The sequence below is a fragment of the Pseudorca crassidens genome, chromosome 1, assembly GCF_039906515.1.
Source record: "Pseudorca crassidens isolate mPseCra1 chromosome 1, mPseCra1.hap1, whole genome shotgun sequence".
NCBI classification, from domain to species: domain Eukaryota; kingdom Metazoa; phylum Chordata; class Mammalia; order Artiodactyla; family Delphinidae; genus Pseudorca; species Pseudorca crassidens.
In genome coordinates this window covers 26,235,053-26,261,712 of record NC_090296.1, presented here as the reverse complement: position 1 = coordinate 26,261,712, position 26,660 = coordinate 26,235,053, and the positions used below count along the sequence as shown (strand labels likewise).

Sequence of the window (26,660 nt, the reverse complement as noted above, 5' to 3'; positions counted from 1 at the left end):
GAGGATAACCTGGGGAAAGGGGTCAGTCATCTCACTTTTAAGAATCTCAGGATATTGAACTTGTCTGGAAGGGAGGCCTGGCTCCCTGGGCCCCATGACTCTTTCGGCTCTTTGCCAGTGGGGCCGAGCCAATTATTAGAGAAGGGATCTAATCCATGCCAACAGGACTGTGTGCTCTAGATCAGCACTTCCTAAAGTGGAGTGACCGTAGAGGTGTACGGGAATGATTTCCAGTGGACTAAAACATTTTATATTTTTCATGGTCACACATTTATTTTTCTACTTAACCTTGTTTACAGCAACTGACACAGGATTTCTGTTCATAAGAGTGAATTGTTTCCTTTTCAAATGAATTTAAATAAGAAAGAAAGTTGATTTAAAGTACTAGCATCCTGCTGAGTCAGAGCAGGGAGCCTCTGAGAAGAGGATCTTCTTGCTTCCAGTGGTTCCGTATCTGTGGCCCTGGGCACAGGTGCCTGCTGCCCTTTCTACCTGGACCCTCCTCCATCCCCTTGCCCGAGTCCACGCTAGTGAAGGACCAGAGCGAATGACGCCTCTGGCTCTGTCTTCCCAATACAACGGGATCTGGGATCTGGTTACTCAAGGGTCCATTCTAGAGACAGAAGGTGACGGGGGACCTAACCCCTCATTTCATTACAGAGATAGAGGGGAAATTCTGGCAGGAGATAAGGTATTATGGAAGTCAAGGCTTCTCCTAGAGTCAGAGCAGTCTCATCTTTGAACCGCAGCCTCCACTCTGCTTACTCTCTCCCACTGTGGTCCTTGCGAATGGAATATTTCAGAAGGGTCTCCCCAGCTTCCCAGTCTACTCTCTGTCCCCCTGGGCTTCAGCCCTGCCAGCTGGACTGCGGGTCTGGAAAAATAGAAGATGAGTTGAGTTTAAGGGGAGCAGCAGGCCCCTTAAGCCTGAGTTTAAGGTCCAGGCTTCTCTGGACGTGGGGAGGGTGGGGGCACCCCGTGACCCTCCTTGTCTCTTCCGCCGCTGCAGCCCGAGGAGGAGATGGAGACCGTGTTTGACCTGGAGCCCAGCAGCACCTCCTCCACGCCAACTTCCCTTGTGAGTCAGTGCCTTCGACCTGGGACGTGTCGGGAGGCGGGTGCTTGCAGGGGTGGGCTACTCCAGCAGCATTGCGGGGATACCAGCAGTTAGTGGCCACCCTGGGTACTGGGGAGGAGCCGGGCGTCCCTGGACCCCCTCCTCTGATGCAGCAGCCCGTGGCCCTGGCTGAAGAGCCTTCAGAAAGATAGAAGATCTGGGATTTACTCCAGGACATTCTCTAGAAGGAGCTCAGAGAGGACAAGAACAGTCAGGGCGAACCCAGCCACAGGGAGCTCAGTCGTGTAGACGCAGGGCCCTGCTGGGGCTCAGCCTCAGGACCGAAGGCTGCCTCCAAGGGCACAGGGGCCAGGCAGAGTGGCGCAGATAGAGCCGCAGCGAGCTATTGGAAGTCTGCACCGCATGGTAAGGCAGGGGCAGTGCCGGATGAGTGAGTCCGTCAGCTTGTGAAGAGACGAGGCCGGACTCAGAGTGCGGGGGGTCCAGCAGGCTGGGCGTTGGCTCCCACACTGTGGCTCAGCCTGGAGGGGCGTGAGTGCTCGCCCGCAGCCCGGCCACAAGTGTGGCTGCAGGGCCACTGATGCATGCACTGAGCAGGGTACCGGGTCAGCCCGTGCCCCGATGCCAGGGTGCCTTGGGGAGCACTGAAGAAGGGTACCAGCCAGCCTGGGCACTCAGGGAAGGCTTCCCGGAGGAGGGAACATCTAATCCGACCCCAGGAATGGGAGAGTAGGGGTTACCAGGTGGAAGAGTGTGTGGGGGAAGAGCATTCAAGGAAGAGGATCAGCCTGTGCAAAGACCCCGAAGAGAGAATCTGGAGCACCGGGGAACCTAAGACAGTTTGGGGCCTGGAGCAAATGCAGAGTGGGCGGCAGGGACCAGTGCGAGGGGAGGCCCTTTAGTCATGGCAGCGTTGGGTGAAAGCTCACAGACGCAACAGTGGGCGGATGTGCCCACACCAGGTGCCTAGAACTACAGGTCTGCCTCACTCTGAAACGAACCCTACAGATAGGGCCTGATGAGCTCTGGGAGGTGGCAGGCAAGAAGGAGCTCCAGTACCAGAGAGACAACAAAGGTTTCGAAGCAGGAAAGTCTCTCTTCACATAGCATCTCCCCTGGGGCCCTTCCAAGATGACCCCTCTGGAATATTGTAATCAATCGGTTATTGAAACCTTACAAACTAGACGCGTCACCATTCTCGCTCTTGATCTTTATGATAAACCTGCACAGTAGGGGGTTTTTATCCTCATTTTACAGATGGGGAAACTGAGACTCACAAAGGTGAATTAATTTAGACCCTAGAGTACTACTATGCAAGGAAGTGGCAGAACAAGGTTTGAACCAGGTCTGTCAGACTCTAGACTTCGAGCTTTAAAAAAAAAAATTCCTGGAATTGATTTTTTTAAATCTTTCATTATTATAACAGAGGGGTCTAAGCGTTGTAGATAATTATGGGGAAAAAACAGAGAAGCAAAAATAAGAAAATTAAAAGTCCATGTTTCTACCACCTAGAGATGACCACTGATAATGTATATTTTTTCAGATATATAGATATTTTTTAATGACATAATACTGTACACTATTTTATAACCTGCATTTTAAGTTAACAATCTCTGTCTTTCTACATATATGCATGTTTACCTCTTCAAATACCCAGTCCATATTCAACTTGCCCTACGTGTTCCAGAAATATCTTTTACAGCTTGTCCAGACCAAGATCCAATCCAGGCTCTGTGCGAGATTAACCTGGCACCTGTGCATGTCCCTTTTATTTTAGCACCGTCTCTGCTTTATGACTTGTTGGAGAGACCAAGCCAGGAGTCCTGCAGAATGTCCCAACTTCTGGCTTTTTCTGGCTGTTTCTTCATGGTGTCTTACAGGAGGTTACACTATCTCCTGTATTTCCTGAAAACTAGAAGTTAGATCCACAGGCTTGATAGATTCAAGTTCGACACTAGGGGCTAGATAGAACACATTACAGGCAGTGCTGTGAGTCACACCAGGCAATATATAATATCCCATTTATTGCCATTAATGGTGCTGAAGTGACTCCCTGATTCAGGGATGACTGCTGGCTTCTTCCATCGTTCAGTTACCATTTTTCCCTCAGAACCCAAAAGTCATCTATGGGGTTTATTTTGGCCTTATGAAAATACCTCAGTTCTTCTGTAGAAAGAGTGTTCTCTCATCAACTAGGGCTGTTTAGTTTCACTGAAATAAATTCCCACAGGAAAGGTTTAATTCTACCCAATAATTACCTATTTTCAAAATAAGGAGTTGGTTTAAAAGTCCCTTCAAAGGGTGACAAACAGCTCTGACCCTAGTACTTCTTGTATTTTTCTAGTCTGCTGCCATCGCAGGCATTCCTGGGCCCATGTCTGGATTTCACAGGTCACATGACCAAGACCTCAGCTAGCAGCCTCAGTTTCAAATCCTAGCCAACCAATGACACAGCCCGAGGGAGCTGGCTGCACCTCGGAAGCTGTGTTAGAAAATGCGCTAGCTCAGGAATGGGGGGGTCCCTCCAGACCCCAGTGTAAGGGAGACTCATGTCATCACCCCCTGGGTTCAGCCTGACCTGGAACCAAGAATGAATGGCACGTGTGCTGAAGAGTAGACTAGGAGACTCACACTAACCAGCCCAGGGAGCACACAGATGCTCGATAAATGATCGAGAGCAGCTGGGCAGGCGGGATGGCCAGGACTTGGGCTGCGGGGGAAGAAGGAAGGAGCCACGGCTTAGAGGGGCAGAGGCTCTGCGTGTAAAGCGTGAGGGGGAAGCGTGTGCCCAGGGCCTTGCCCCAGATGTGACCTCACCCCATCTCCCCTCTCTGTCCCGAGCAGCTGTATGTGGCCACCGTGCTGCAAGAGCCGGAGATGAACCTGACCCCAGCCTCCTCCCCAGCCCGGCACACCTACGGCACCATGAACGGACAGCCGGAAGAGGGAGAAGAGGAGAGTGGTGTGAGGGGCTTTGCAAGGGAGCTGGACTCGGCCCAGTTCCAGGAAGGGCTGGAACTGGAGGGCCAGAGCCAGTACCACTGACCAGGACCCAAGGCCTCCACCTGGCGACGCCAGCCGGGAGTGGCGGCCAGGGGAGAGCCCAGCAGGGGGAGGCAAAGAGGGTGGCCTGGACCGCCGCCCCACTACCTCCTGCAGACTTTGGGAAGGCCCCAACGGAGCCCCGGCTATCTGTCGGCCACGTGGAGGCCCCGACCTGCTGACCAGCTAGAACGGGAGATGACAGGCAGTGTCGAGGGACCCCAGGATGGGATGGAGGATACCGGCGAGCACCATGTCTTGGGAGCAGGGGCTGGAGCCCTGAGCACAGAGACTGAAGCCTGGGGGACTTCCTGGGGTCATGGTGGAGAAGGTTCACATCAGGGAAGAGGCAGGAGGAAGCCCACTGAAGACTCTCTGGGGTCGTCGCCACCCTTCCACCAGCTGCCCTGCCCAAGGAGCTTCTGCTGCTGTCCTACCCTAACCCTCACTCCCGGCCCACCCCTCTCCTGCAGTCTGAGGAAGCAAAGGTATGTGTGCTGGCCTCGCCAGCAAGACACAGACGGCCACCTCCTCCGGGTTTCCCTGCACGGGGATCTGTAAAGAGAAAGTCTCTGCACCGGCCCGCAGGAAGGGGCAGCTGAGACCATAGACTTAAAGGAGGCGACTGAGCCCCTTCCTATTCCTCTGCCCCTCATCAGATGTCCCCAGGAGCAGCAGGGTAGAGAGCCTTCTTTCTATTCCTGCAGGAGTAGCTGGGATGTGGTCACGCAGGGCTCATTAAACGGGACCTGTGTGCATTTTGATGAAGGCTGCTGGTTACTGTAAGGTGGGCGGGGCAGAGGCAGAATTCATGGAAGGAGGTCTTCTCCCAAAACGCTGAGTGATGAGAAACCCGATATACCCCCCCAAGCCCCGGGGCCTAATGAGAGGACCCCCAAGGTCGAGGATGTGGCCACTGAGAGCTGCTCCGGCCGCATACCCATCTGAGTGCCTAGGCCCCCAGGGTGACCAAGGTGGGGGGTAGCTGAGGGTGAGAAGCCCTTGCTGCAAACTGAAGGCACTGGCCTCTCCCCGGCCTCCGAGCAGGACCCTTCCTCTCCTCTCGGGGCCGCCCTGCGCTCTGCACTGAAGAGCAGTCCAGTGGCCTCCAGTGTGGTCCTGGCTCAGACACTGCGGATGCCCTGCGGGGGACTGAGGGGCGCAGGCGGGAGCTGCGTCCTCCATGGACAGGCAGAGTAAGGCTGCCCTCCCGGGGCGGCCCCCACCTGAGGCCTGGAGGAGCCGAATCCTGAGTGGGAACAACGCTGGTGCCACCACTGCTGCAGGCTGGGGGTGTGCAGGCCTCTGGGGACAGGCCCCCATCAGGACCACCAGGCAGCCAGCTGGGGGGACACGAAGAAGGGCTGGCCAGGGCCTGGGTGCACCAGAATGAACCAAGTCAAATGGGATCTGCACGCTCTAGAGCTCTCCTGAGCGCCCTCCTCCAAAGGTCTGGGCCCCTGCAGCCAACCTACTGAAGGTGGGCGTCCAGGTTCACCTCACCTGGGTGTTTCCCACCGGCTGCCGGGCACACACGTGCTCCTGAGCTCAGATCACCTGAGCCTCACTTCTGCTCCACCCGTGCCCACATCCTGGCTCCAGAAGCTTCAAGCTTGACCCCAGAGGAGAAGTAGCACTTGAGGGGCAAATACTGCCCTCCCCCGAGAGCTCAGCCCAGACCTTGGCGTGAGGGATCTTTCCAGAGAGCCTGGCTCATCTGGGAGGAGGCTGTCTCTCCTCGTCCGGGTAGGAATAAGGAGGAAATACCCAGCTGGTCCCTCGTAAACCCAGGCCCCGCAGGGCTATCTCCCCCAAGCATTTCACCAGCCAACTGGGGAAGTGGTCCTTTCCAGGACAGTCCAGCACGGAGCCCTGCCCACCATGGGGAGGTGGCAGCCCCAGGCCCTGCCCCGCGCCCAGGTGTGTGGCGAGGCCCGTCCTACCCGAAGCTGGCCTGAGGGCTTGCCTTCACTTGGCACTACTTGCTGGCATCCGCCCCGGCCTCCGCAGCCCCTGCGGGACTGTTCCTGCTGCTTGTCTCGCCTCCCACTGCCCTGCTGGCAGCCTGTGGAAGCTACATATGGAAAGGTCCCAGCAGATGCTACGGCAGCATGGCTGGGGCTTCCCCCTCTGAATCTGGGTCAAGTGCAGTCTGGTTCTGAGAGAAGACGGTGAGGATGTTGGGAAAGTTGCTGCGTCTACTGGCTTCTCTACTCTTCCCGGAGACCCTGGCCACAGCCGCTCGACCTCCCGTGGTCACTGCTGCGGGTGTGGGCGTACTTTGGCTCCTTACACGCCACATCCAGGCCCTCCTCAAGCATCTCCCCTCCAACCTGCTCTCTCGGCCCACACGCTTCTCACCCACTGGCCTCCGCCTACCACCATCCACCCCACCCCACTGCCCACTTCCCAGCCGCCCCTGCCCCATCTGTTCCCCCAGGCCCCGCCTCTCAGACCTGATCCTCTCTGGAGGGAGCTGCCTCGGGGGACCAGGTATTGCCTAGAGCCTTTGAGAAATGCCCCTCCCGGGGCCTAGGGCAGCTCCATGCTTGCCTGCCTCTTCCTCAGACACTTCTGGAAGCAAAGTGCCTATCAGCAGCATTGCATCCTCTGGGGACCCCGGTGGGGAGTGTGGACTTGCCTTGGCCATCACCACTAAAGCAATGTGTCAGAACGCCGAACCTTCTTGTTACTAACGCTATGACCGTGCCTTGAATAAACAAGTCCTCCCAACCTCTGCTGGCCTGTGCCTCTGCATCTGAACCAGCCCAGCGGGGCTTTCCCTCCATCCAGAAGGAGCCAGAGCTCCCTGAGGTGGCCAGGCTGGAGCACCACATCTTGCTTTGTGGCTTTGGCCCCTGGGGCCAGAGCTGCCACTCTGGGACCCTTGACCCCTGAGGCCTTCCCTGGCCCCTGTCCTCACAGGGGAAGGCCTGGCAAATGCTACCTCATCTGCTGGAGAAACAGGAAGTGAATCTGCCTCTTTCCACTGCGGATGCTCTGAGAGTCCCCTGAGCAGTAGAGGAGAACTTTCCGGTCCATGAGCTACTCAGGAAGCCACCAGGGCAGCCTTTCCTGGGCAGCAGAAGCCCTGGGGTGAGTGCTGGGCCCTGAGAGTGGGCCCCCGGCCAGATGAGCAGCCGGACTGGACAAGACGAAGACTTCAGGTGGGAGCCCCCAGCAGGAGGCAGCATCAGCCTCCACCAGCAGCACGAGGGCAGGGGGAGGTCAGGGAGAGGCTGGGCATTAGGCGGGTATGTGGGGCTGTCACAGCAGGCCTGCACAGGAGAAGAAAACCCTCTAGCGAAGGGTAGTTATGTCTGCTGTCACACCTGTGGCAAGGTGGGTAAATTCCCTGCCCTGGGGGACGTGTGTACTGGCCCTTCCTCTAGCTAGCTCGCTGACCCTAGGCTGGTCACCTCATCCTGAAAGCAGGAGGACGGGAGGCTGACCACTCTGTCTCATTACTGAATAGAGCAGATTCAGCCGCAGGGACAGAGGGAACAGGGTGTGGAGGGGGGCTTCCTCCCCCGCCGCTCCCCGTGAGGACAGAGGCCACTCTCGGGGCACAGTGCCCAAGCGATGCTCCTGAGCCCCCCTCGCTGGACCTTCTCCTCAAGCTTCCATAGTCCACCCATGGGCAAGGGCTCAAAGCCCCCCATGGTGTGAACCCGGGCAGGGGGCCAGGGCCCATCCCCTTGACCCCTCTCCCCTCAAAGCAATTATCTTCCAAGTCGAGTCAGATGAAATCCACAAGAGATGCTTCAGTGGAGAAAGGAGTAGGAAGACCACCCTGGCCGGGTGGGAGGGGCTAGGTCCTGCTGCCTGGGAATGGGGATCAGGGGGTTAAGGAGGCGGGGAGTGGGCAGATGGCCAAGAGGGAGGCCTGGTGCCAGGGAGGTCCAGGATGCCAGCTCCATGGGGCTCTGCCCAAGAGGGCATTGGTGCACCAGACTGAGTGCCAGGTTGGGCTCTGTGGGACTGGGGAGGAGGCAGAAGGGCCCTGGGCTCCAGGAGGCTGTGCCTGGAGGCCAAGCTTGGGGCAGCTCCCCGCCACCCTCCCAAAGCCGTCACTCGGGAAGCTCCATGCTGGCGGACTCTGGGTTTCTGAGCTCGCTCTGTGAAGGGCCCGGGGAAGCGTGGCGGAGCCTGGCTTATGGGAAGACAGTTCACAGGTGTTTTCAACAGAGGCTGTTTTTTGAACATCTGAGGTCCCACCTTGACAACCAGCAGCCCAGCATCTCTGAAGCTTCAAGTGCTGGGTCTCTAGCCCAGCTGCAAATTGGAGTATCCTGGGAGATTTTAAACATCCAGGCCCCCTCCACGAACGAGCCAGAATTACTGGGGAGGGGCCCGGACACTTCTATTTTACGAAATCCCCCCGGTGACTCTGGTGTGTAGGAGGGTTGAGTGAGCAAGGCTCTCGTGGAGCCGGAAGGAACCATCCCAGCCTCACGGCCCTGGAACCAGGCAAGCTGCTCTCAGCACCTCACACTGCCTCTCACCTCGGGGAGGGGGTGGCCCTGTGGCTTGTGCGTAGTTACAAATCCATAGGCTGGGAAACCTCTCCTCCCTTCACTCTGCCTCCAGAGAGCTCAGAAGGCAGGTGCCCGGTAGGTAAAGATTAGGCCCAAACAAGCATTTTCCTTTGGGCTTACAAGCAGTTAATGCCTAGCGTGGGCACAACTTCTGTTGTAATCATCTTACTTTGCAGTAAGTACTACTGTTGGGCCAGAGAGACACACACACCAGCTTCAGGGGTCATTTCTGCCTGTCTGATCACCTGCAGCAATGGTTTGAAGCCTCTCCTCTTCTATCCAAACATAGAGCCCAAAGTGGCTTTCTTGACAGCCTTCCCATGTGGAATGCAATAGATTATAAGTACAGTAAACAAATTTACATAGTGGGAGGTCAGGACAGGTGCTTTGAAGAAAAAATAAAGCAGGATGGGGGGGCTTTCTAGAGATGGGGAGGTTGGGGGACGAGCTCTGTGGGAACATGACATGAGACACGTGAGCCAGCGGAGGCTGCATGAAGCGAGTGGGGACTAAACGCGGGCCCGAGGACCAGCGAGGAGGCCAGAGTGGCCAGAGCAGAGTGAGCGAGGGGAAGAGAGGAAGGAGGCGAGGTCTGAGGGGACCATGGGGCTCTATGGGCTAAGCTACTGGAGGGTTCTGAGCAGGGGAGAGACATGATCTCCTTACTAGCCACTGGGTGGGGACAAGACGGAAGCAGAAAGCCCCGCTGGGGACTCGAGGCCTCCAGGGGGCGACAGTACAGTACCTCACCCAAGGACAGGGCAGCGAAAGAGGAGACAGGTAGTGAAATTCGGAATAGGGCCTGGGGATCCCTGGATAGATTCGATGGGGGGGTCTGAGAGAAAGCAAGGAGGTAAGGATGACTCCCAGTTCTTCAGCCTAAACAACTGGGTAAGCTGGTTTACCAAAGCAGAGAACACTGGGAAGGAGCAGGTCTGGGAAAAAGACCAAGCGTTCCGTTTTGGTTGTGTTACGTCTGAGATGGTGCCTTGTGTGGACGTTGGGCAGGTGGCTGGATACAGAGTCTGGAGTAAGGGAGAGCTGGGCTGGAGGAGTAAACTCCAGAGTCATCAGCGTCCGGATGGTGTTGAACGCATGGGACTGGCTGCGACCTCTACAGGCGCAAGCGTAGGTCGGAGAGAGATGGGAAGGAGGATCTGCAAGGGAGACTGAAAAGGAGTGGCAGAGGGGAAGGAGGGAAACCAGGAAAGCCTGGTGTCCCGGAAGCCAAGGGAAGAAAGGGACTCAGAGGGGAAGGGGGACCCCAGCTCTAATCACACTTGACAACAAATACGGGGCAGAGAGGAATGAGCTCAAAGACGCCACCAAGAAGCACCATCCAAGTCAAATGCTGGACCTGCCACTGAACAAATAAGCAGGTTTCACCCACAGATCAATAGCCTGGGGGAGGAGGCGAGAGGCTGGTAGAGAACGGGAGGTTTAGGAGGCACAACCAGATACAGTGTGTGGCCCCTGACTGCATCTTGAATTGAACAAACCAGCTGCAGAAAGACATCTTTTAGATACCAGGGAAATTTGAATATGAACTGGGTGTTCTTAGGTGATGTTGAGGAGATAACTGTTCATCTTGGTAGGTATGTTGACAGCATGAGTTAAAAGGTTAAAAAAAAAATCAGCTAGAAATTCATATGGAAGACTTTACGAGCGAAAGAACATGATGTCTGGGATTAGCTTTGAAACTGTCCAGCAAAAGAAAAGGGCAGGGGGAGGTCTTGAGTTGCTTCACTGCTGATTCTGGGTGAAGGGTACATGGAGATCTGTTAGGCTCTGATTTTTGTGTATGTTAACATGTCTCCATGTTTAAAGATAGAAGAAGGGGTGATCAACACTTCCAGGTGCTGCTGAGCAGAAGAGGAAGATGAACACTGAGACACGGCCCCTGAGTTTGGCAGGATAGAGATTGTTGGTGACCTTGACGGTAAGATGGTGGGTGGATGAAAGCCTGGTTGAAATGGGTTACCATCCTCGTACAGGAGTGAGGACGTGAGAACGGCGAGGAAAGACAACTCTTCTGAAGAGTTCTGCTATCAAAGGAAGTAAAGAAATAGGGTGGTAGCTGGAGAGGGAAGGGGGCGGTGAGGGAGGGGAGGTTCTTTGTGTAGGACGCGAGGTATGGGCTGATGGAATGAGGAGAAGAGAGAGAGGATTCTAGGGTTGAGACCTGGAATGGAGGAGGAAGGAACTACCCGCCCCGCGCACACACACACACACACACACACACACACTCTCTCTCTCTCTCTCTCTCTCTCTCTCTCTCTCTCTCTCACTCACACACACACACACACACACACACACACACACACACAAGTGGAAGAGAGGCCTTCAAGAGAGGTGAAAGCACCCATGCTTAGGATGGCTTAAGACACATCAGAGGAGGCTGTTTGGCCTCTCCAGAGGCAGGTCACCCCAGTCTCCTGGGTGGCTGTCAAACATTCAGGAGCCTTAGGCCAGGCTTGGCCACCAGATCCTGAGCTGCTGTTTGGTCACACAGCAGAGGAGGCCTCCTCACTGGAGCCTGTGTGGGCACAAGAAAAAGATACTTTTGATGCCCCAGTGGGAAAAGCACTCCTAACACGCTCCAGACCCAACATCTGCAGTCCCACAGCCTGGCAGGCCTGGCCCCCTGAGCTCAACAAAAATGAGGCCCCAGCTGGAGCTAGGGAGGCTCTGCTGGTGCCAGTGGCATTGGTGTGGGCTGAGAAAACCGGACCTCGGGGTGTGGGTAGCTGGCCTGGGTGCAGTCCCTCCAGCCATTCACAGCCCAGCTCCAGGACCCCACCCCTAGGAGGCCAGGAGCACGTGGCGGGTTAAGCCCAAGCCTGCTCGGAGGAAGCCCGCTCTTAAAGTCACTCGCTCCCCGTGCCCCTGGCTATGTCTCTACCGTTGTCTGCATGCTCCTCATAACCACACCCCCACACACACACTCACACTCACACCTGCTCTTCAACTCCAATGTGCACCCCGGGTTATCACGTTTAGTCTCCTTAAAAAGACCTCCCTGGGATTGGCACCTACCCCTGCCAAGAGGATCTAGAAACTTTCCTCGGAAACACTGTAAGATTTGGTGCTGCTGTCCTGGCACCTAATCCATTCGATCCCGGGCCTCACCTTGTCCACCAGCAGGTGGGCTCCCAGACCCCTGAGCAGTGAACTGCTTCAGACTCTGGACTAGTGTGGGTATATGTTGTAACAAACCAACCCCCAAATGCACAATGGCACAAACACAGTAGAAGTTTATGTCTCTTTCCTGTAAAATTCAAAATCGGTGAGCCCCTGCTCTACATGCTGGAGAAGTACTTGGACCCTGCAAGGCACTTCCGATTAGTGGGTGCTCTCCTCCAAGCAGTGATTCAGGGACCCAGCTCCTTCCACCTGTGACTCTGCCACGTTCAATGCGTGGCCCTCGAGGTCACTGTGAGGTCTGCATCAAGCTGGTGGAAGGATGACAGAGCACAGAGGGGCATGCAGGAGTTCGTGGGGACCAGGTCTGGAAGTGGTATACATGTCCACACATTCCATTGGCCAGAACTCAGTCACATGTCCCACCTAAATGCAAGGGACGCTGGGAAATGTAGTCCAGTTGTGTACCCTGCCAGTCAGTTTCCACCACAGACCCCTGGCTCCATCTCGGCCACTGGCTTCCCCACACCTTTTCCTACTTTTCCACCCACTCTGGCCTTGGCCCTGCTGAACCCATCCTCCCACCCTGTCCTACATCCACCGCCCTGCATCTTCATCTGGCCACAAGCCAACACCAAAGAAAACACCAGTCCCAGCGGGTCAGAGGGGCACACAAAATAGGTTTATTTCTCGTAAGTTTATACAACCACAGCACACAGCAGAAGATAAAAGTGGAGACAGCTCGGGGCAAGGGCAGGGGGCCTCTCCTGCAGCTTTGTCTTCTATCCATCCAGCTAACTACAGGCACACAGCAGGTATTAAATACGGGGGTCTGTGGACCTGCCATCGGTATGGGCAGAGGCAGAAAGGCTGGTGAGGGAAATGAGACTCAGCGTCTGACGGGGTCCGGGGTGACCAAGAGCCGCTGGGAGTCAGGTCTCTTGGGAATGAAGCCCTCCTCCTTCCTTGCCCTTCCGCAGCCTCGCCCCACCCTTGCTGGCTGGCTGGTTCTTACAGAGCGATAATAGGGGCGCTCCCACCAGACACTACAAAAGAAAAACTACTCTGTCGGGTGGCACGTGAGTGGGCAGATAAGCCCCATCACGGAGCCAGGTCTCCCTTCCTCAGCAGCTCTCCTGGGCCCCTGCTCCTGCTGCCCGTGATTCCACCATGAAGGCTGAAGCTATCCCACCTCTTTCCTTGTGAAAAGCAAACACCCCTGGGAGAGAAAAGCACTGAAGGCAGGCAAGCTGGGAAGCTGCCCGAAGCTCAGCCGCGCCACTGCCCCGCTTGGCCCAGGCTCGCCTGGGAAGGGAGGGTGACAGAAAAGCCCATTCCCTCAAACCCCATACCCTCTGGGTCCGTGCCACCTCTGCTACCAAAACGCTGCTCCTCCTCCTGGAAGAAGAGGGGAGGCTGCAGAGGAAAGAAGGCCGGCAGGGAGGAAGCTACTGGAAATTCAAGGAAATCCGAAGGCCCCTTTCTAAGGAAAAGCCACCCTGTCTGCAGTTGGGGGTGAGGGAGACTGAGACGCAGCCCTGCTCCATCACCTCGCTGGCATGGCCCAGGGGACAAGGACCATGATGCAGGGAGGCCTAAGGGAGCCTGGGCTACAATGGACACAGACCAACAGGTAGACACAGACCGTCAGGGGCCACCAGGTGGAGGCCGCTGGGCAGGGCTGCCTCTTAATCGCCATCCCAGCCACGACTCATGGCCTGTACCACGGCTCCGTAGAGCTGGCTCCAGGCAGCCCGCATGGCTGGTGTGAAGGCAGGGCCCAGGCACTTCTCCAGCATGTAGAGCAGGGACTCACCCACCGTCTGCAGAGGCAAGGGGCACCTGTCATTCCCAAAGGCAGGAAGGCGTGCCCTCATTCCACAGGTGAGAAAACTGAGGCTTGGGGCTGGTAAGGACTCCTGGGCTTTTCTTCTCTCCTGCACGGGGGTCCATGCTTCCTGAGCAGGATTCTGCCCCAATCCTTGGGTACACCTTAAAGGTGAGGCTTTAAAGTGAACAAAGCATTTCACTCCACTCCCAGCCTCACAACCACCCCATGAGTGGAGCCGAGGCATTGCCTGGGACCTCCAGCTCAGACCAAGCAAAGTCATTGCCTCCAGGCCTGTTTCCTCCTCTGCAAGACAGCAGTCATGATGTTAGGAGTCCAGGCTCTGCAACCTGAGATGAACCTGAGTTCACTTTCTGACTCTACTACTTATGAGCTGTGTGACCTTGAGCAAGTTAGGTAACCTCTCTGAGCCTCAGATGCTTCATCAGTAAAACAGGGAATGTAAAACTTCCAACTCATCAGATTGTTGGGATGATTAAATGAGGTCATCTATGAAAAGCTCTTAGCACAGCATCTACACACAGTAAGTCTTCAGCAATAATAACGGTTCTCATGTTTTATTAGTAATTATAAAATACAGTTTATTTATTCCACAAATATTTACTGAATATGCACTAAATACCAGATACCGTGCTAGTGCTGGGGATGGAGAAAATGACAAGACAAACTCAGTGCCTTCCTCAAGGTGCGTACGTCTGGCAAGGTGACTGTGTGGTAGGCTGTCAGGTCAGGGTCCCCAGTGAGCCACACCTCAAGGATTCACACCCTTGACACTGGGCTCATCCGTGTGACTGGCTTTGGCAAATGGGACATTAGCATGCAGAGGCTGGCTTGTCCTCTTGAAACACTCCCTCTCGAAACTCAGGTGCCACTCTGTAAAGAATCTCAGCTAGACTATTGAGCAATAAGAGGCCACACGGAGAGAGGTCCCAAAGGATGACAGGCCATCTTGGACATTCCAGCCCCAACTGAGCTCCCAGCTGAATGCAGTGCACGCGTGGCTCCAGCCACAGCACGTGGAACAGAAGAACCGCTCAACTGAGCCCAGAGAAATCAGAAATCATTGTTTTAAGCCAGGCTGTTCTGGGATGGTTTCATACACAGCAATATAAAACTGAGCAGACCAGCTAATCCCACAGGCTCCTTCACTTCCTATGGTTCTGAGGGAAACCATACCAGAGAAGAAAAATTGGAGGCTCAGAGAGGTCAAGGCAGTGCCAGGGTCACACAGCAAGTACCTAACAATGCATGCCCCAGCCCCGGTCATCTGAGGGTATAGGCGTGGGAAGGATGAACAGGTGGACAGGAGAGGCCTGGGAGAGAGTGGTGGCCTCAGGCCAGGAGCTTTGGAGAGAGAAAGAGCCCCTTTACCCACCGAGAAGGAGCTGAGCTTCACACCCACTGCCCGGTGCTTCCTGCCCAGGCTGGCAAGGTACTCCTCCAGCGAGGACAGGTTCTCCACATTGGTCACCGCAGCATCGATCACGAGCATCACCTGCCAAGGCCAAGGTGGTGGTGAAAGAGAGACCAGAGCAACTCCCCATCCCCACTCACGACCATAATCCAGAACCTGGGGGTCCCAACCAGAAGGAAGAGAGGACCCTCAGTTTTCCAGTATCAGAGACGAAAGGCAGCCTGCGTCTGCATACAGTAGGCGCTCAACATATGGTGGCCAAACTACTAATGTTACACCATGGAGGAAGCTGCTCTCTTCTGAGGGGCTCAAAGCCCTAAACACACCTGCTGGACAGTGTTGTCCTCCTGGGACGAGGGGACACGGAGGCCCTGTGAGAGTCGCCAGCCTCTAAGAAAACCCCAGCTTGGTTTTCACAGGCAGATGGCCCCTGATGGATCAGCGCCAACACCACCTACAGGAGCCAGGGGACAAGGCCAAGGGCAAATGGCAGAGCTGGGAGCAGCTGGCTGAGAACAGGGTGGGGGAGGAGGCTGACTCGGGTGCCCCAAACTCTGCCCAGCTCAGCGCAAAGGGAAAGGGGCAGATGCCTCTGACAGGAGGGAGCAGAAGGAGGGGCTAAGACCAGGGCTGGGGCAGGAAACGAAGTAACTCTCCCGACTTCCTCGTTCTCTCCCAGGAAGGTGCTCCGCCCACCCCTCACCTTCCTGATGTGGTCCAGGAACTCAGGGGAAGAGAGGCAGTCCTCCGGGCTGGAGAACTGGCGGCAGTTGTACTGGAAGAGGGGCAGCAGGTCCGGCTCCAGGTCAAACAGCCTGTGGGTGGAGGCCCGGTGTCAGCCCTGGGGTGTTGCCCCTGCAGGCTCCATGGGCCCTGGCTGCCCAGCAGCAGGAGAGGGTGGGCAGAGCCTTGGCTGTGAACTATAGCACACCCTCCAACCTAGCACGCACCCCTTGGCCAGCTTTGCCGGTGCCCCTCTCTCACCTCTTCCACAACCTGGAAGTGGCATCCTGGAAAAAACAATGTGTCCCCAGGCCTCTCATACGACCTGGCATAGGGTAGCCCCTGCATAAACCATTGAGGGGTGTGGACTGGGACAGGAAGGAGTTCTCAAACAGGAAGCCTGGAGAAAAGAAAACCTCTCTCTCTCCCTATCTCCCCCTCTCTCCCCACCCACCCCCCTCTCTGCCTCTATCCCTCTCCCTCCCTCCCATTCTTGGGTCAGAACCTCCCAATGTCATCATGCCCAAGAGGGCTTGGGCCAGCAATGATAATTATAGTATATAGAACCCCTTACACTTACTGAGAATTGAGTACTTTACACGTGGTTAACTCATGTATTCCTCACAATCCTAAGCAGTGGGTGTAACTGTTATCCCAAGTTTATAGAGGAGGAAACAGAAGCCCAGAGAGGTTAAGTAACTTGCCTAAGGTCACACAGCTTAGGAGTAGCAGAGCCACAGAGGGTGCCTGAGAAAACAGTGGGTTTGGGGAAAGCTGGGAGGCACAAGCAGAAGCTCTCAGCCACATCTGGGAAAGCCACTGGGGTTTTGTGTAACTGCAAATTTATTCCCTTTTTGTTTGGGGGAGGTTTTGCGAAAGCCTCTTCAGAAGTTCTGGGCTGGCTTAGGGAGCCAAGGCTCCTGAAAAACCATGGTGAGGTAGCATTGCCTCTTTGGTGATGGCAGAGGGGTTACCTAGACACCCTCAAGCTGCGGTTGAAGACTGGCCTCCCCTTCCCCTTTGGGGTCTGCACACTCCCTTACCCCTCTCTCTAGTGGTGAGAATTGGGCACCTGTCATCCCTTCCCTGGCAGTCCTCTGGTCCTAGCCCAGTCCTTTCCTCAGAAAGGTTTATTCTCCTGTTGCTGGAAGCTCACACTTCTGGGGCCCAGACCCTGTGCTCTGCAGGCCAGGCGCCCAGTACACCCTCCCCACACAAGCCCTCGGGACACCCCAGTCTACCCGTATGGGCAGCAGTGGGCACCCCTGCAGTCACCACCCAAGAAAAGACCACTCAGGAGGCACACAGCCAGGGAGGGGGTGCAGCGTGGGGACCGGAGGCCGCTGGCCCAAGTATAAGGAGGTCCGCCGGAGCGGACCCTGTCCGGCACCCAGAGAGCCCCATAGAGAGCGGGGCGTGCTGGCTCGCAAGACGGGCCACCGCCGCGGGAAGAGCAGCAGGGGCCGCGCCACCCGTCGCCCTGCGCCGCTCCTCTGGCGCACATCTGGAGGCGCCCCAGCGCCCCAGCAGCGGGCTAGTTTCCCTCCTCCGGCGCCAGCTCAGCCGCCTCGAACCCATTCCTGGCGAGGCACCCCAGTACCCGCACCCCGGGGGCGCTCGGGCCGCCCTCACCTGGCGAACAGGACGGTGCCGTGCTCCAGCGGGCTGCGGCTCACCTCCCGCCAGCTCTGCCGGATCAGCTCGGGTTCCGGGCGCTCCATGCTCGCCCGGGGACGCGGGGCGCTAGGCTGGGACCCTCGGGGCGCGGGCACCGTCACCGCACGTGCCGCGCCATCTCCGCGGCGACGCGGCCAGTCGGCACCTCCTACGGCCCCCGCGCCTCGGCCGGGCGGGGTCCTGCAACCGCTCCTTCCCCGCCCAGGTGGAGGAGCCCCCGCCGGGCCTGCCCCGCTGGCGCTTCCGGGGACCCCGCTCCGGCCGCTGCGCCCTGCACCCCACGGCTCCGAGAGCTCCCCGCCCCCCGCCGCCCGGGCTGGGGCGCTTTAAAGCAACCGCGCCCCCGCCCTCCTCTCGTCCTTACGGACGTGCATCTCTGGGCAACTGCCTCCGGCCCGGGGATGACCCGGTGGCCTGGGAAACGACCGGGCTTCAGAGCTTTGCAGAAATCGTCGAGCCTCTTGGGACCTCAGTTTCTCATCTGGTGACACTCCCTAGTTAGGGCAAAGAGTTCGATTTGATCGTCTTAGGTAAGCTCTGCGAGAGCCACCTCTCCAAGAGCCCCACTCAAACACTGCCTGGAGGCATCTGATCCCTTGCTACAGGGTCCCCTTCCTTATGCCCCAAGGTGGGCCAGAGAATGCCAGGGCGCCTACCTGTGTGACAAGGCAGAAGCCAGGGAACGGGGGGAGGAGGTCTGCCCCAGTTCTGGGTATGACTGAGGCACCCTGTGACATTTGGGGACCACCAGGACTCTCAGCTTTAGGGACAGGGCCAAGACCACAGCCATTTCCAGCCAGGCCTGGGTTTTCTTGAGAAATCTGTCAGCTGCCATCTTTAGAAATTTGTCAGCTCAGGTTCTAAACCCAGCTCTGCTTGGCCAGGGTGGGGTCGTGGATGCAGCAGCTGTGAGCATTCCACTACTTGGACATTAAGGGAGTTACGCTAGAACATTCTACTATTCAGCGATTTTTAATAGACTTTTGTAAATGTTTAGATAGAAGTACTATTTATTTCTTTAATTTGAAGTTCAGGATACAGGATCTCATGTTTGCCATTCAGGGTGTGAAGTCAATTAGCCCTAAACCTCTTTCTTTTTTTTAAAATATAAATTTATTTATTTATTTTGGCTGCATTGGGTTTTCGTTGCTGCACACGGGCTTTCTGTAGTTGCGGCAAGCAGGGCCTACTCTTCGTTGCAGTGCATGGGCTTCTCACAACAGTGGCTTCTCTTGTTGCAGAGCATGGGATCTACGCGTGCAGGCTTCAGTAGTTGTGGCACGTGTGCTCAGTAGTTGTGGCTCGTGGGCTCTAGAGCGCAGGCTCAGTAGTTGTGGCGCACGGGCTTAGTTGCTCCACGGCATGTGGGATCTTCTCGGACCAGGGCTCGAACGCGTGTCCCCTGCACTGGCAGGCAGAGTCTTAACCACTGCGCCACCGGGGAAGTCCTAAACCTTTCTCTTTCAAGCATGAAAGTTCCTCAGGCCCCAGCCCAGTTCCAGTGGCCCAGGTTTTGAAGAGCAAGACCCTCATTTACCTTTCATTATGTCAAGTCTCTGAGCCTGTCTCCTCTCAGTCTGCCCACCTCTCTTTTTCCGTTTCCTAAGCTGTATGGAGGGGTTGGGAGAGAGGTCTCCAGGAGCCTCTCAGCCCGCCTCCGGTCCCTGGGTACAAGGTGAGTGTGCTGGGGCCTTGGGTCACGAACAGGCTGAGGCTCCGTGCCCAACCCTGTGCTAGGCCTGAAGTGTTGAATCTTTGCCTTCTAGAACTTCTCCTGCTGGTCCCCCGTCAGGACTGAGGGCCTCAGCAGAACTCCTCTTTCTTGCTCCCAGCCGAGCCCGGTGACCATCCCGCTGCCCTCCCTCTTCCGGGGACTCGAGAGTTTAGAGCTATTAGGAATTTAGCTAATAATATAGGAATATGACCCTATTCCTCTCTTCCCCATCCTTCCCCGCATCTCAGGGGGCTCTGGGCTGGAGCAGGGGAGCAGAGCTGTAAGGCAGCCTGGCTTGTGTCCTAAGGAGTCCAGGAGATCCCCAAGTGAGAACACAAAGGGCCTGGGGGCTGAAGGGAGAAGGCCGGGGTGCTCAGGGATTGGACTCCCAGGTTGGTGTCCCATGGCCCTGCAGCCAGGTCAGCAGGTCACAGGAGAAAACCACGTATATCTCTGGCGACCTTTACCTTTCAGTGCCCAGATGCCCAGTGCTCCAGGCCACCTGGCTTGTCTAAGGCTTCCCACGCCACCCAGTTTGCACTTCCTGCCAACAGTCTACACTCAGGACCCTCCTGCCTGTTTTCTCCTTTGGGCAGGGTCTGGAGTCTAATAGGTTAATGAGTTGATGGCCTTAGCTAGTAAGTGGTGAAGCCAGCACTCACTCTGCCTTTCTAGAGCCAGGAGGTAGGAGGAGAGAGCTGAGTGCACTCCAGTCTCCACTCCCCTTAGTGAAAAGGCCCAAGAACCTGGCTGGGTCTAAGCAGTCAGCGTGGTGTTTTCCAGCCAGGAGACAGAGGGTCTGACTCCACATTTGAGGGGCTGGGGGAAAGTCACCGGAGCTCCCCTCCCTGGCATCTGGCCACAACTTGGGCAGGAGGTTCTAATCGAGGAGAGGGTTCAAGTGCTGTTCTAGAGCCAGTGCTGTCACTGAGGCCGACTTATCACCAACAGTAAAGGGTTAGCCTTTATTGGGCATCCATGTCCAGACACTGTGCAAGGGACTTTGCATCATTCTCATAATAACATTTTTCATTCTCATAATAACTCTGCGAAGTAGACCCTATTTATTATAGCCTGTTTTACTGTTGAGGAAATGGAGGCAATGAAGCTAAGTAACTGGCCCGAGGTCACGTAGCTAATCAGTGGTAGGGCCAGGATTTGACCTCTGGACTGACCCTGGCCCCTCCAGTGGGCCTCCGTGCTCCACTGCCTTCCTCACTCTAACGGACTGTGCCCAAGAGCTGTGCCCAAAGTTCAGACCAAGCCCGGATCACTGGGTCTGGGTCAAAGGTGTGTCAGAGCTGGCTCTCAGATGGCTTGTGACAGCCAACTGTGCTCACCTTTCCGGCTTCTCATTCAGGAACATCAGGCTGGTAGCCTGAAAGAGGCCATGGTGGAGTATATACACCATGAAAATTGGCATATACTACAAATCAGGGTCTGGGTGCACCAGGAAACACTGGGCCCTGGATGAGCTATCAATGCTTTAGGCAGAAGGTACAAAGGAACGTGCTGATCTAAGCCTTTTCCGCAGGGGATCCAGGTTGTCCTGGGCAGGCGCTCCTAGTCCCAGGACCAGGCTGGAGAAGGAGAAAAAGCCCAACTCGGCACCTAGTCCTGGCTCTGCTATTTACTAACCAGGCAATTAACTGAATCTCTCCTGGGTGGAATGGGGACAAAAACAGCACGGACTTCACTGGGCCTTTATGAGGATTCGGTGTCACAGACGCATCATGAGCTGGTAAACTAAGCTGTGCGTCAAGAAGCATTTGGTCCTTCTCTAACCTTCCTGTCTGCGGCAGTTCCATCTCCTGAGGATCTGCACGATCCCCTCTCCACCTCCAGCTACTCTCGGTCCTAAGAAGGAGGTTGGTCAGACAGCCCAGAAGATCCCCAGTTTCACAGTGCAATGGACTCCTCTCCTCCCTCAGCTTCTGTCTAAAACATGTCAGCTCTTACCTCCTTTGGACCCTTAACATGACTCCTGATAACAGGTGACCCCTGTCAAGACGGGGGCCTCTAGGACTTCCCTGGCGGTCCAGTGGCTAGGACTCCGTGCTTCCAATGCAGGGGGCACGGGTTTGATCCCTGGTCAGGGAACTAAGATCCCGCAGGCCGCATGGTGCGGCCCAAAACCAACCAAACAAACAAAAAAACCAAACCAAAACAAAACAAAACAAAAAAGATGGGGGCCTCTTTGTAAGCAGAATGGACATTGCTGCTACCATGCTGGGCCACTCAGCTGTCTCAGAAGTGGACAACCGTTACTCTCTCTCATTCCTTTCTATACTTGTGTGAGGAGGTTAAAAGAGAAAAAGGTCCAGCTTCCTACTTATTTTAGAATAAGTTTAAATAAATCACAGTAACAACCGACATTACTCAAGTAACCTTAGCCACGAGAGGGCCTACATGCTCCCTGGCGCGATCAGGCTCGCCCGCCTAGCCCAGGCCTCTGCTGGAATTGGAACGGCCTTAGACTCCAGACACAATGGAATGGTTCCTGCACTCAAAACATTCTTCTCTTCTTTCTGGGAGCCAGAGGGCAAGTCAGGTTCAATTAAGTACAACAAGAACAACATGGCGTTCAAAATAAGCGCTATTTATTACAAAAGTAAACGGCCTCTGATTATCTGTGGAAAGTTTTTTTTAATATAAAATGTGGTTCAAGAAGCCGGCTGGAGGTTGAGCTAACAAACGTCTCCTTCCTCCGCCAGCAAGTCTGTGGGGCGTGTCACATTCTGCCTGCTCCTGGGGGCTGGAGCCCATATTCAGAGCACCACCACGACAGCCCCTCTCCTCAGCATCTGCCAACAACAGAACCTGAGTACCTGAAGCTGCATCAACCCATGCGGTCTTGTCCCCAGAGAAGTGTCTGCCAGTCTGGGCAAGGAAGAAGAGGAGGGAGTGGGCGGACAGTTCTTCTGCATCTTTGGAAAGCAGTGTAAGAGACAAAGGAAACTTTTGTCCCCAGTGTGGCCAAATTAGGAGGGAGGGATGGGCAGGAAGCCGGCTGAGCTTTCTCCTTCCTCACCCTCACTCAGAGTGGCTGCCTTCAGAGCACCTCCCTTCCAACAAGTTCCTATTAGGAAATAAGGCACAAGGGAACATCAGCCACCTTCCGGTTGTCATCGTGGGGCTGTTGTTCTTTGCTAAGAGCCAAGCACAGGTTCCTGGATTCCACCTCCAGGAGAGCCCACCAAGATGGCTGCCCCCACCCAGCTCAGAAGAAATGAAATTGGCCTGGGGGAGAGAAAGGGAGAAGCGGAGGAGGAGGGGAGAGCGGGAGGTTCTCCATCCCAGTTCTCCTTCCCTTCTAGAAATTCAATTAAGCAAGCAGCCCAGACTCAGCACCCGGCAGCGCTTCCTGCTGGGGGAAGTCAAAAGGGCTGCAGCCCTGGGAAAGGGAGGTCATCAGGCCCCAGATCTAATTAACGAAACTGCCTTGCTTTTGACATTGCTGCATTTCCTCTATTAACTTTAATGATGGTTGGTCTGAACGTCCGAGCATGGCCAGAAGCTTCCCTCCCCACCACCCAGTACGTAGTGCAGCCTGTCCTTGGGACCAATTTCCAGTCTCCGTGGCAACCGCCTAGCAAAGATGCTCTAAAGAGCTCTGACCCTGTCAGAGCTGGTGGGGGCTACAGAGGAGGCAAGATGGAGGGTGGCAGAGATGCATCATTAAACCTTGAAGCATGACAGTTCTCTGAGACAAAATAATATTTTGTCATGCACTGGGAGGACGGAGGACGGCTGAAGGACTGGCCTTGGGTTTGTTCAGTGCTAACCCAAGGGTTTTCTTTATCTCTTTCATATGGGGAAGAAGTAAAAGGAACAGCTCTGAGCTTCCTGCTTGGGCTTCAGAGTGGTAGAGAGGAGAAGCTCCAAGGCATTTCTAGGTGCTCTGGGTCTTTGGGGAAAAAGAGATTGGTGAGACAGTGACACAGAGTAAGGGAAATGAAATGAAGTGAAAGGGAGGGGGGCTGTCAGCAGGGGAGGACTAGAGAAGTAAAACTGGGGAAAGCTTAGTGAGTGACAGGAACACCAGCCCGGAAAGGCCAAGGCAGCCCACACCCCGACGCCCTGCTGGGACCCCAGCCCAGCACCATACACATCCCTGCGCTGCCACACATCCACCTCAGCTGCTAAGAGAGGGGCCCCAAAGGCTCTCCCTGCAATCAGGAGAATGCATCGGGCCCACCCTCACAGTCAGGCTGGACGCAGAGGATAAGGGATGGGCAGCCAGAAATCACCTCTGGCTCACAGGGCCTGAGAACACACAGTAGCCAAGGACAGGGTGCCACCCCTCCCACCAACCTCGTGATGTGACGTTCTCAGACAGCGAGGAACCGAGGGCTGAGGAGGGCCAACAGGGCTGGTGAGTCCTCAGCTGCCTCGCTCTGGGGCCCAGTCCTCTGCGCACATCGCAGGCAGAAGTCCAGCCGCCTGCGGCCACGGAGGAGACTTTCCGGCAGCAGCCACGTGGGGAAGCAGCTGGGAGGCGGGCCCTCCAGCTCAGGGGCCTCAGCTGTATTTGCTTATTTGTGGGAAGGAGGGCAGCACAGCCATGACGATACCATCTGCTCTGCCCTTGGTGACATCCCAAGGTGGGGTCAGTGCTTTCAGTCTTCTTGGAGGTCTGAGAATTTTTGATGAATCTTACAAACCAAATCCAGTGTGAAAAAAACCCCAGAGAATACTACTGTAGCCCTGGACGACTTCTTAGAGTTTATGACACTCAGCTGTCCACAGTCACGGTCTAGCTTCCGCAGGTATACGGACACACGCACCCTCACACGCACACTCCCCCACACGCTCACACCCACCCTCTTGCACACTCATCCCTCCTCATGCTGCAGACTTGGGGAAACGGGCCTGAGAGATGTGTCGCCTGTTGCTGAGCCAGCCCCAGCGGAGGAATGGCTGTGGTTAGAGCAGAGCCATGGCCCTCTCTAGTGGCTTACACTCCGGGTATGCTCCCAGGGCGTGGTCCTGGCAGGTGGCAGAATTCCGCGGGCTCCTCAGGCAGCTTCCTCCACAGCTGGGAGGGTCCAGGGACTGGCTCCACAGCTGGCTGTCCCCAGGAAGTTCCTGGACCCAGGCTGGAGTCCTTGCAGTGGCCTCAAAAGTCCCATGATTCCAGCCACCTTAGTCCTGCCATCGGACTTCGGGGGTCCTGGGCTAGCGGACCAACCATCCCATACGCCAGAGGATGGAAGAGGTAGAAGCTGAGGGAGAGAACCCAGGGGGAGGCAGTGGGCGCCCTGCCGCCTCAGTGGAGGCGAGGTGCCCTGCAGACCCATGAGATTCAGCTCCTCCTGCCAGGGCTCATCGGACCCTCTCTACCTACAAGACCCACCCCTTTTGGTCACCATGTCTGCGTAAGTTTGCCACCTGGCCATACCAGAGGCTGTGAACTTGGAAGAGGCTGGCTTAATGCCAGTGAGGGAAAGGGCTCTTCCCAAGAGGCCCAGGAGACAGAGAAGTCCAGGGTCTGGTCATGGACTGTTTGGCCCAGACCTTTTGTTAAAATGTGGAAATGCTCCCGGGCCTCAGGCCCCCGATTCCCTGCTCAGGCTTTTATGTTGCCCCGCCGCCCCTAAAGGCCAGTGATTCTCAGCGCGGATCTGTGAGGCCTGCGAGGTGGGGAAGAGGGCGGCTTACCAAACGACACCCCCTCCTAGTCATTCTGAGCCGCACCACAGCCCGGGCGCCCCTCCACCACCCGCTCCCTCACCCCACTGAGAGCTGTTCTGGCTGGGAGCCACGTGACTAAAGAGGGGCGCCCTCCCACGTGAGCCGGAGTGGTCCATAAGCTGGGAGCCACTGGCAAGAGGAAAGAATGCAGAGAGGTAGCCCGTGCTTCGCCCATCTGGCTGCACATTCGGGTCACGTGGGGAGCTTTAAAAACTGTGGCTGGACCACAGGATCCAAATTGAGCTCAGCTGAATCAGAACCTCTGGAGATGGAGCCGGACACCAGTGTGCTTCAAAAGCATGCCAGGGGGTCCTAAAACGCACCTGGGACCGAGGCCTCAGTGCTGGGGGGCAGCAATGCAAGGTGCAGGGGGTGCTCACCTGTAGGCAATTCCCAGGAGCAGGCTCAGGATTCCCAGTGTGTGTACGTGCCCAGCCAGAGAAAAGGAGGCCAGGCTCCAGGCACAGAGCCGCAGGAGTGTGTCCCACAGAAGGCCTATGGGAGGAAGAGAAACCTCGCACCGGTCTGGCAGAGGATGCCTTCTGGGGAGGCAGCAGACGGAGCCCCCCAGGTCAGGGAAGCAGAGGGCTCCCCCCAGTGCAGGCGCTCCATGGTGGCCTCCTCCCCGGCCCCGCCCTCATTCCCCAGGCCCAGGAGGGCAGCGCTGACCTGTCAGCATGCTGGAGAAGAGCATGGCGGGGAAGTAGTGGTGGAAGTAGAGGATCCGGCCCATCAGGAAGAACGGGAAGTAATGCATCATCCAGCCCAGCAGGAGCTGCCCGCCTCCTTGCAGCAGGACCTGGGACAGCCCTGGGCCCCAAGCAGCACAGCCCAGTCAGCCGACAGGGAGGGGGCAGAGAGCCTGGTCTAGCCCAGCTCTGCCCCTTCCTTGCTGTGTGACTTGCATAAGCCTTCCTTCTCTCCTCTGCCCAAGCTGAACAATCCTACAGCAGCTGGCAGGAGAGGAGCAACTGCTTGCTACCCGGCCCAGGGAGGCCTCGGCACCCACGGCAGGGGCGCCAAACCCCAGCAGCAGGCAGCCTGGCCTCCAGCTCCAGCTCCCATATCTCTGCTGTCATGCAGGTCTTTGCAGCAGCAGACGGGGCGGAGGTGCGGGCAGAGGTAAGGACGGAGGTGGGAGAGGGGGCGGTCGGGGACTATGTCTGTTCAGACGCGGAGCTGCAGAGGCAGAGAGAGCCTGTGTGAATGTCTCAGATACTGTGGCCCATGGCCTGGGGGCTGCTCTCTACGTGACTAGAGGACAGGGCCATGGGACGAGGAAGGAGCAGAAGAGAAAAGGTGGGAAGCTCTGCATAGAGCATAGAGGTCAAAAGTGAAGGCTGTGAACTCAGTCCGCTTGGGTGTGAACCTCAGTTCTATCCCTTACTGGGACAAGTTTCCTAACCTCTTTGTGCCTTGATTTCCTAATCCATAAAGCAGGAGGAATAAACTCTACTTTATAGGGTTGTTGGGAGGATGTAGTGTTTAACACAGCACTGGGCTTTTGGTGACTGAGTTCCAAAAAGCAAAAGAGGAGGGAAGAAGGGGAGGGAAAGGCAAAGGAAGGGCCATCAGCAGGCGGGCCCTCCCCGAATGCAGGCGCCCTCCTGACTGCTAGGTGGGAGGGCGGGAGAGCCCAGGGACCTGACCTTCAACCTCGGTGGGCAGACGTGCCCCTCTCTGCAGAGCCACAGCAAAGATGCTCCCTGAGAGCAGGTAGAGGGCGATGCTCAGCAGATTCAGCCACCAAACCACCTGCAGGGAAACGAGAACAGGAGGGTGAGAGAAAG

The 26,660-nt window shown here is 56.3% G+C and overlaps 3 protein-coding genes across 12 annotated transcripts in view; 1 reads left to right on the top strand and 2 right to left on the bottom strand.

Annotated features, from left to right (window-relative positions):
- The window catches only part of TMEM63C (transmembrane protein 63C), a 135,115-nt gene extending 128,260 nt beyond the window's left edge, over nt 1-6,855 (top strand). For 8 of the 9 annotated variants that reach the window (XM_067729507.1, XM_067729487.1, XM_067729541.1 and 5 more), the window contains 2 exons: nt 1,010-1,078; nt 3,923-6,855. In XM_067729507.1, the coding sequence (XP_067585608.1) occupies nt 1,010-1,078; nt 3,923-4,123 (270 nt within the window). In that variant the 3' untranslated portion in view covers nt 4,124-6,855. The remainder of the gene's footprint in view (nt 1-1,009; nt 1,079-3,922) is intronic. The other variant, XR_010941430.1, reaches the window with a different exon arrangement.
- A 5,604-nt stretch (nt 6,856-12,459) lies between these two features.
- Nucleotides 12,460-17,754, bottom strand: NGB (neuroglobin). Its single transcript, XM_067729467.1, has 4 exons — nt 17,418-17,754; nt 15,766-15,877; nt 15,024-15,143; nt 12,460-13,622 (listed from the first exon to the last, which is right to left on the bottom strand). The coding sequence occupies exons 1-4, from the start codon at nt 17,504-17,506 to the stop codon at nt 13,488-13,490; spliced, it is 456 nt and encodes a 151-aa protein (XP_067585568.1). The 5' UTR covers nt 17,507-17,754; the 3' UTR covers nt 12,460-13,487.
- Nucleotides 17,755-21,754: 4,000 nt separating this feature from the next.
- The window catches only part of POMT2 (protein O-mannosyltransferase 2), a 47,694-nt gene continuing 42,788 nt past the window's right edge, over nt 21,755-26,660 (bottom strand). Inside the window, exons 18-21 of one of the 2 annotated variants that reach the window (XM_067729331.1) lie at nt 26,520-26,625; nt 25,540-25,680; nt 25,251-25,365; nt 21,755-24,401 (exon numbers count right to left, since the gene is read on the bottom strand). In XM_067729331.1, the coding sequence (XP_067585432.1) occupies nt 24,296-24,401; nt 25,251-25,365; nt 25,540-25,680; nt 26,520-26,625 (468 nt within the window). In that variant the 3' untranslated portion in view covers nt 21,755-24,295. The other variant, XM_067729340.1, reaches the window with a different exon arrangement.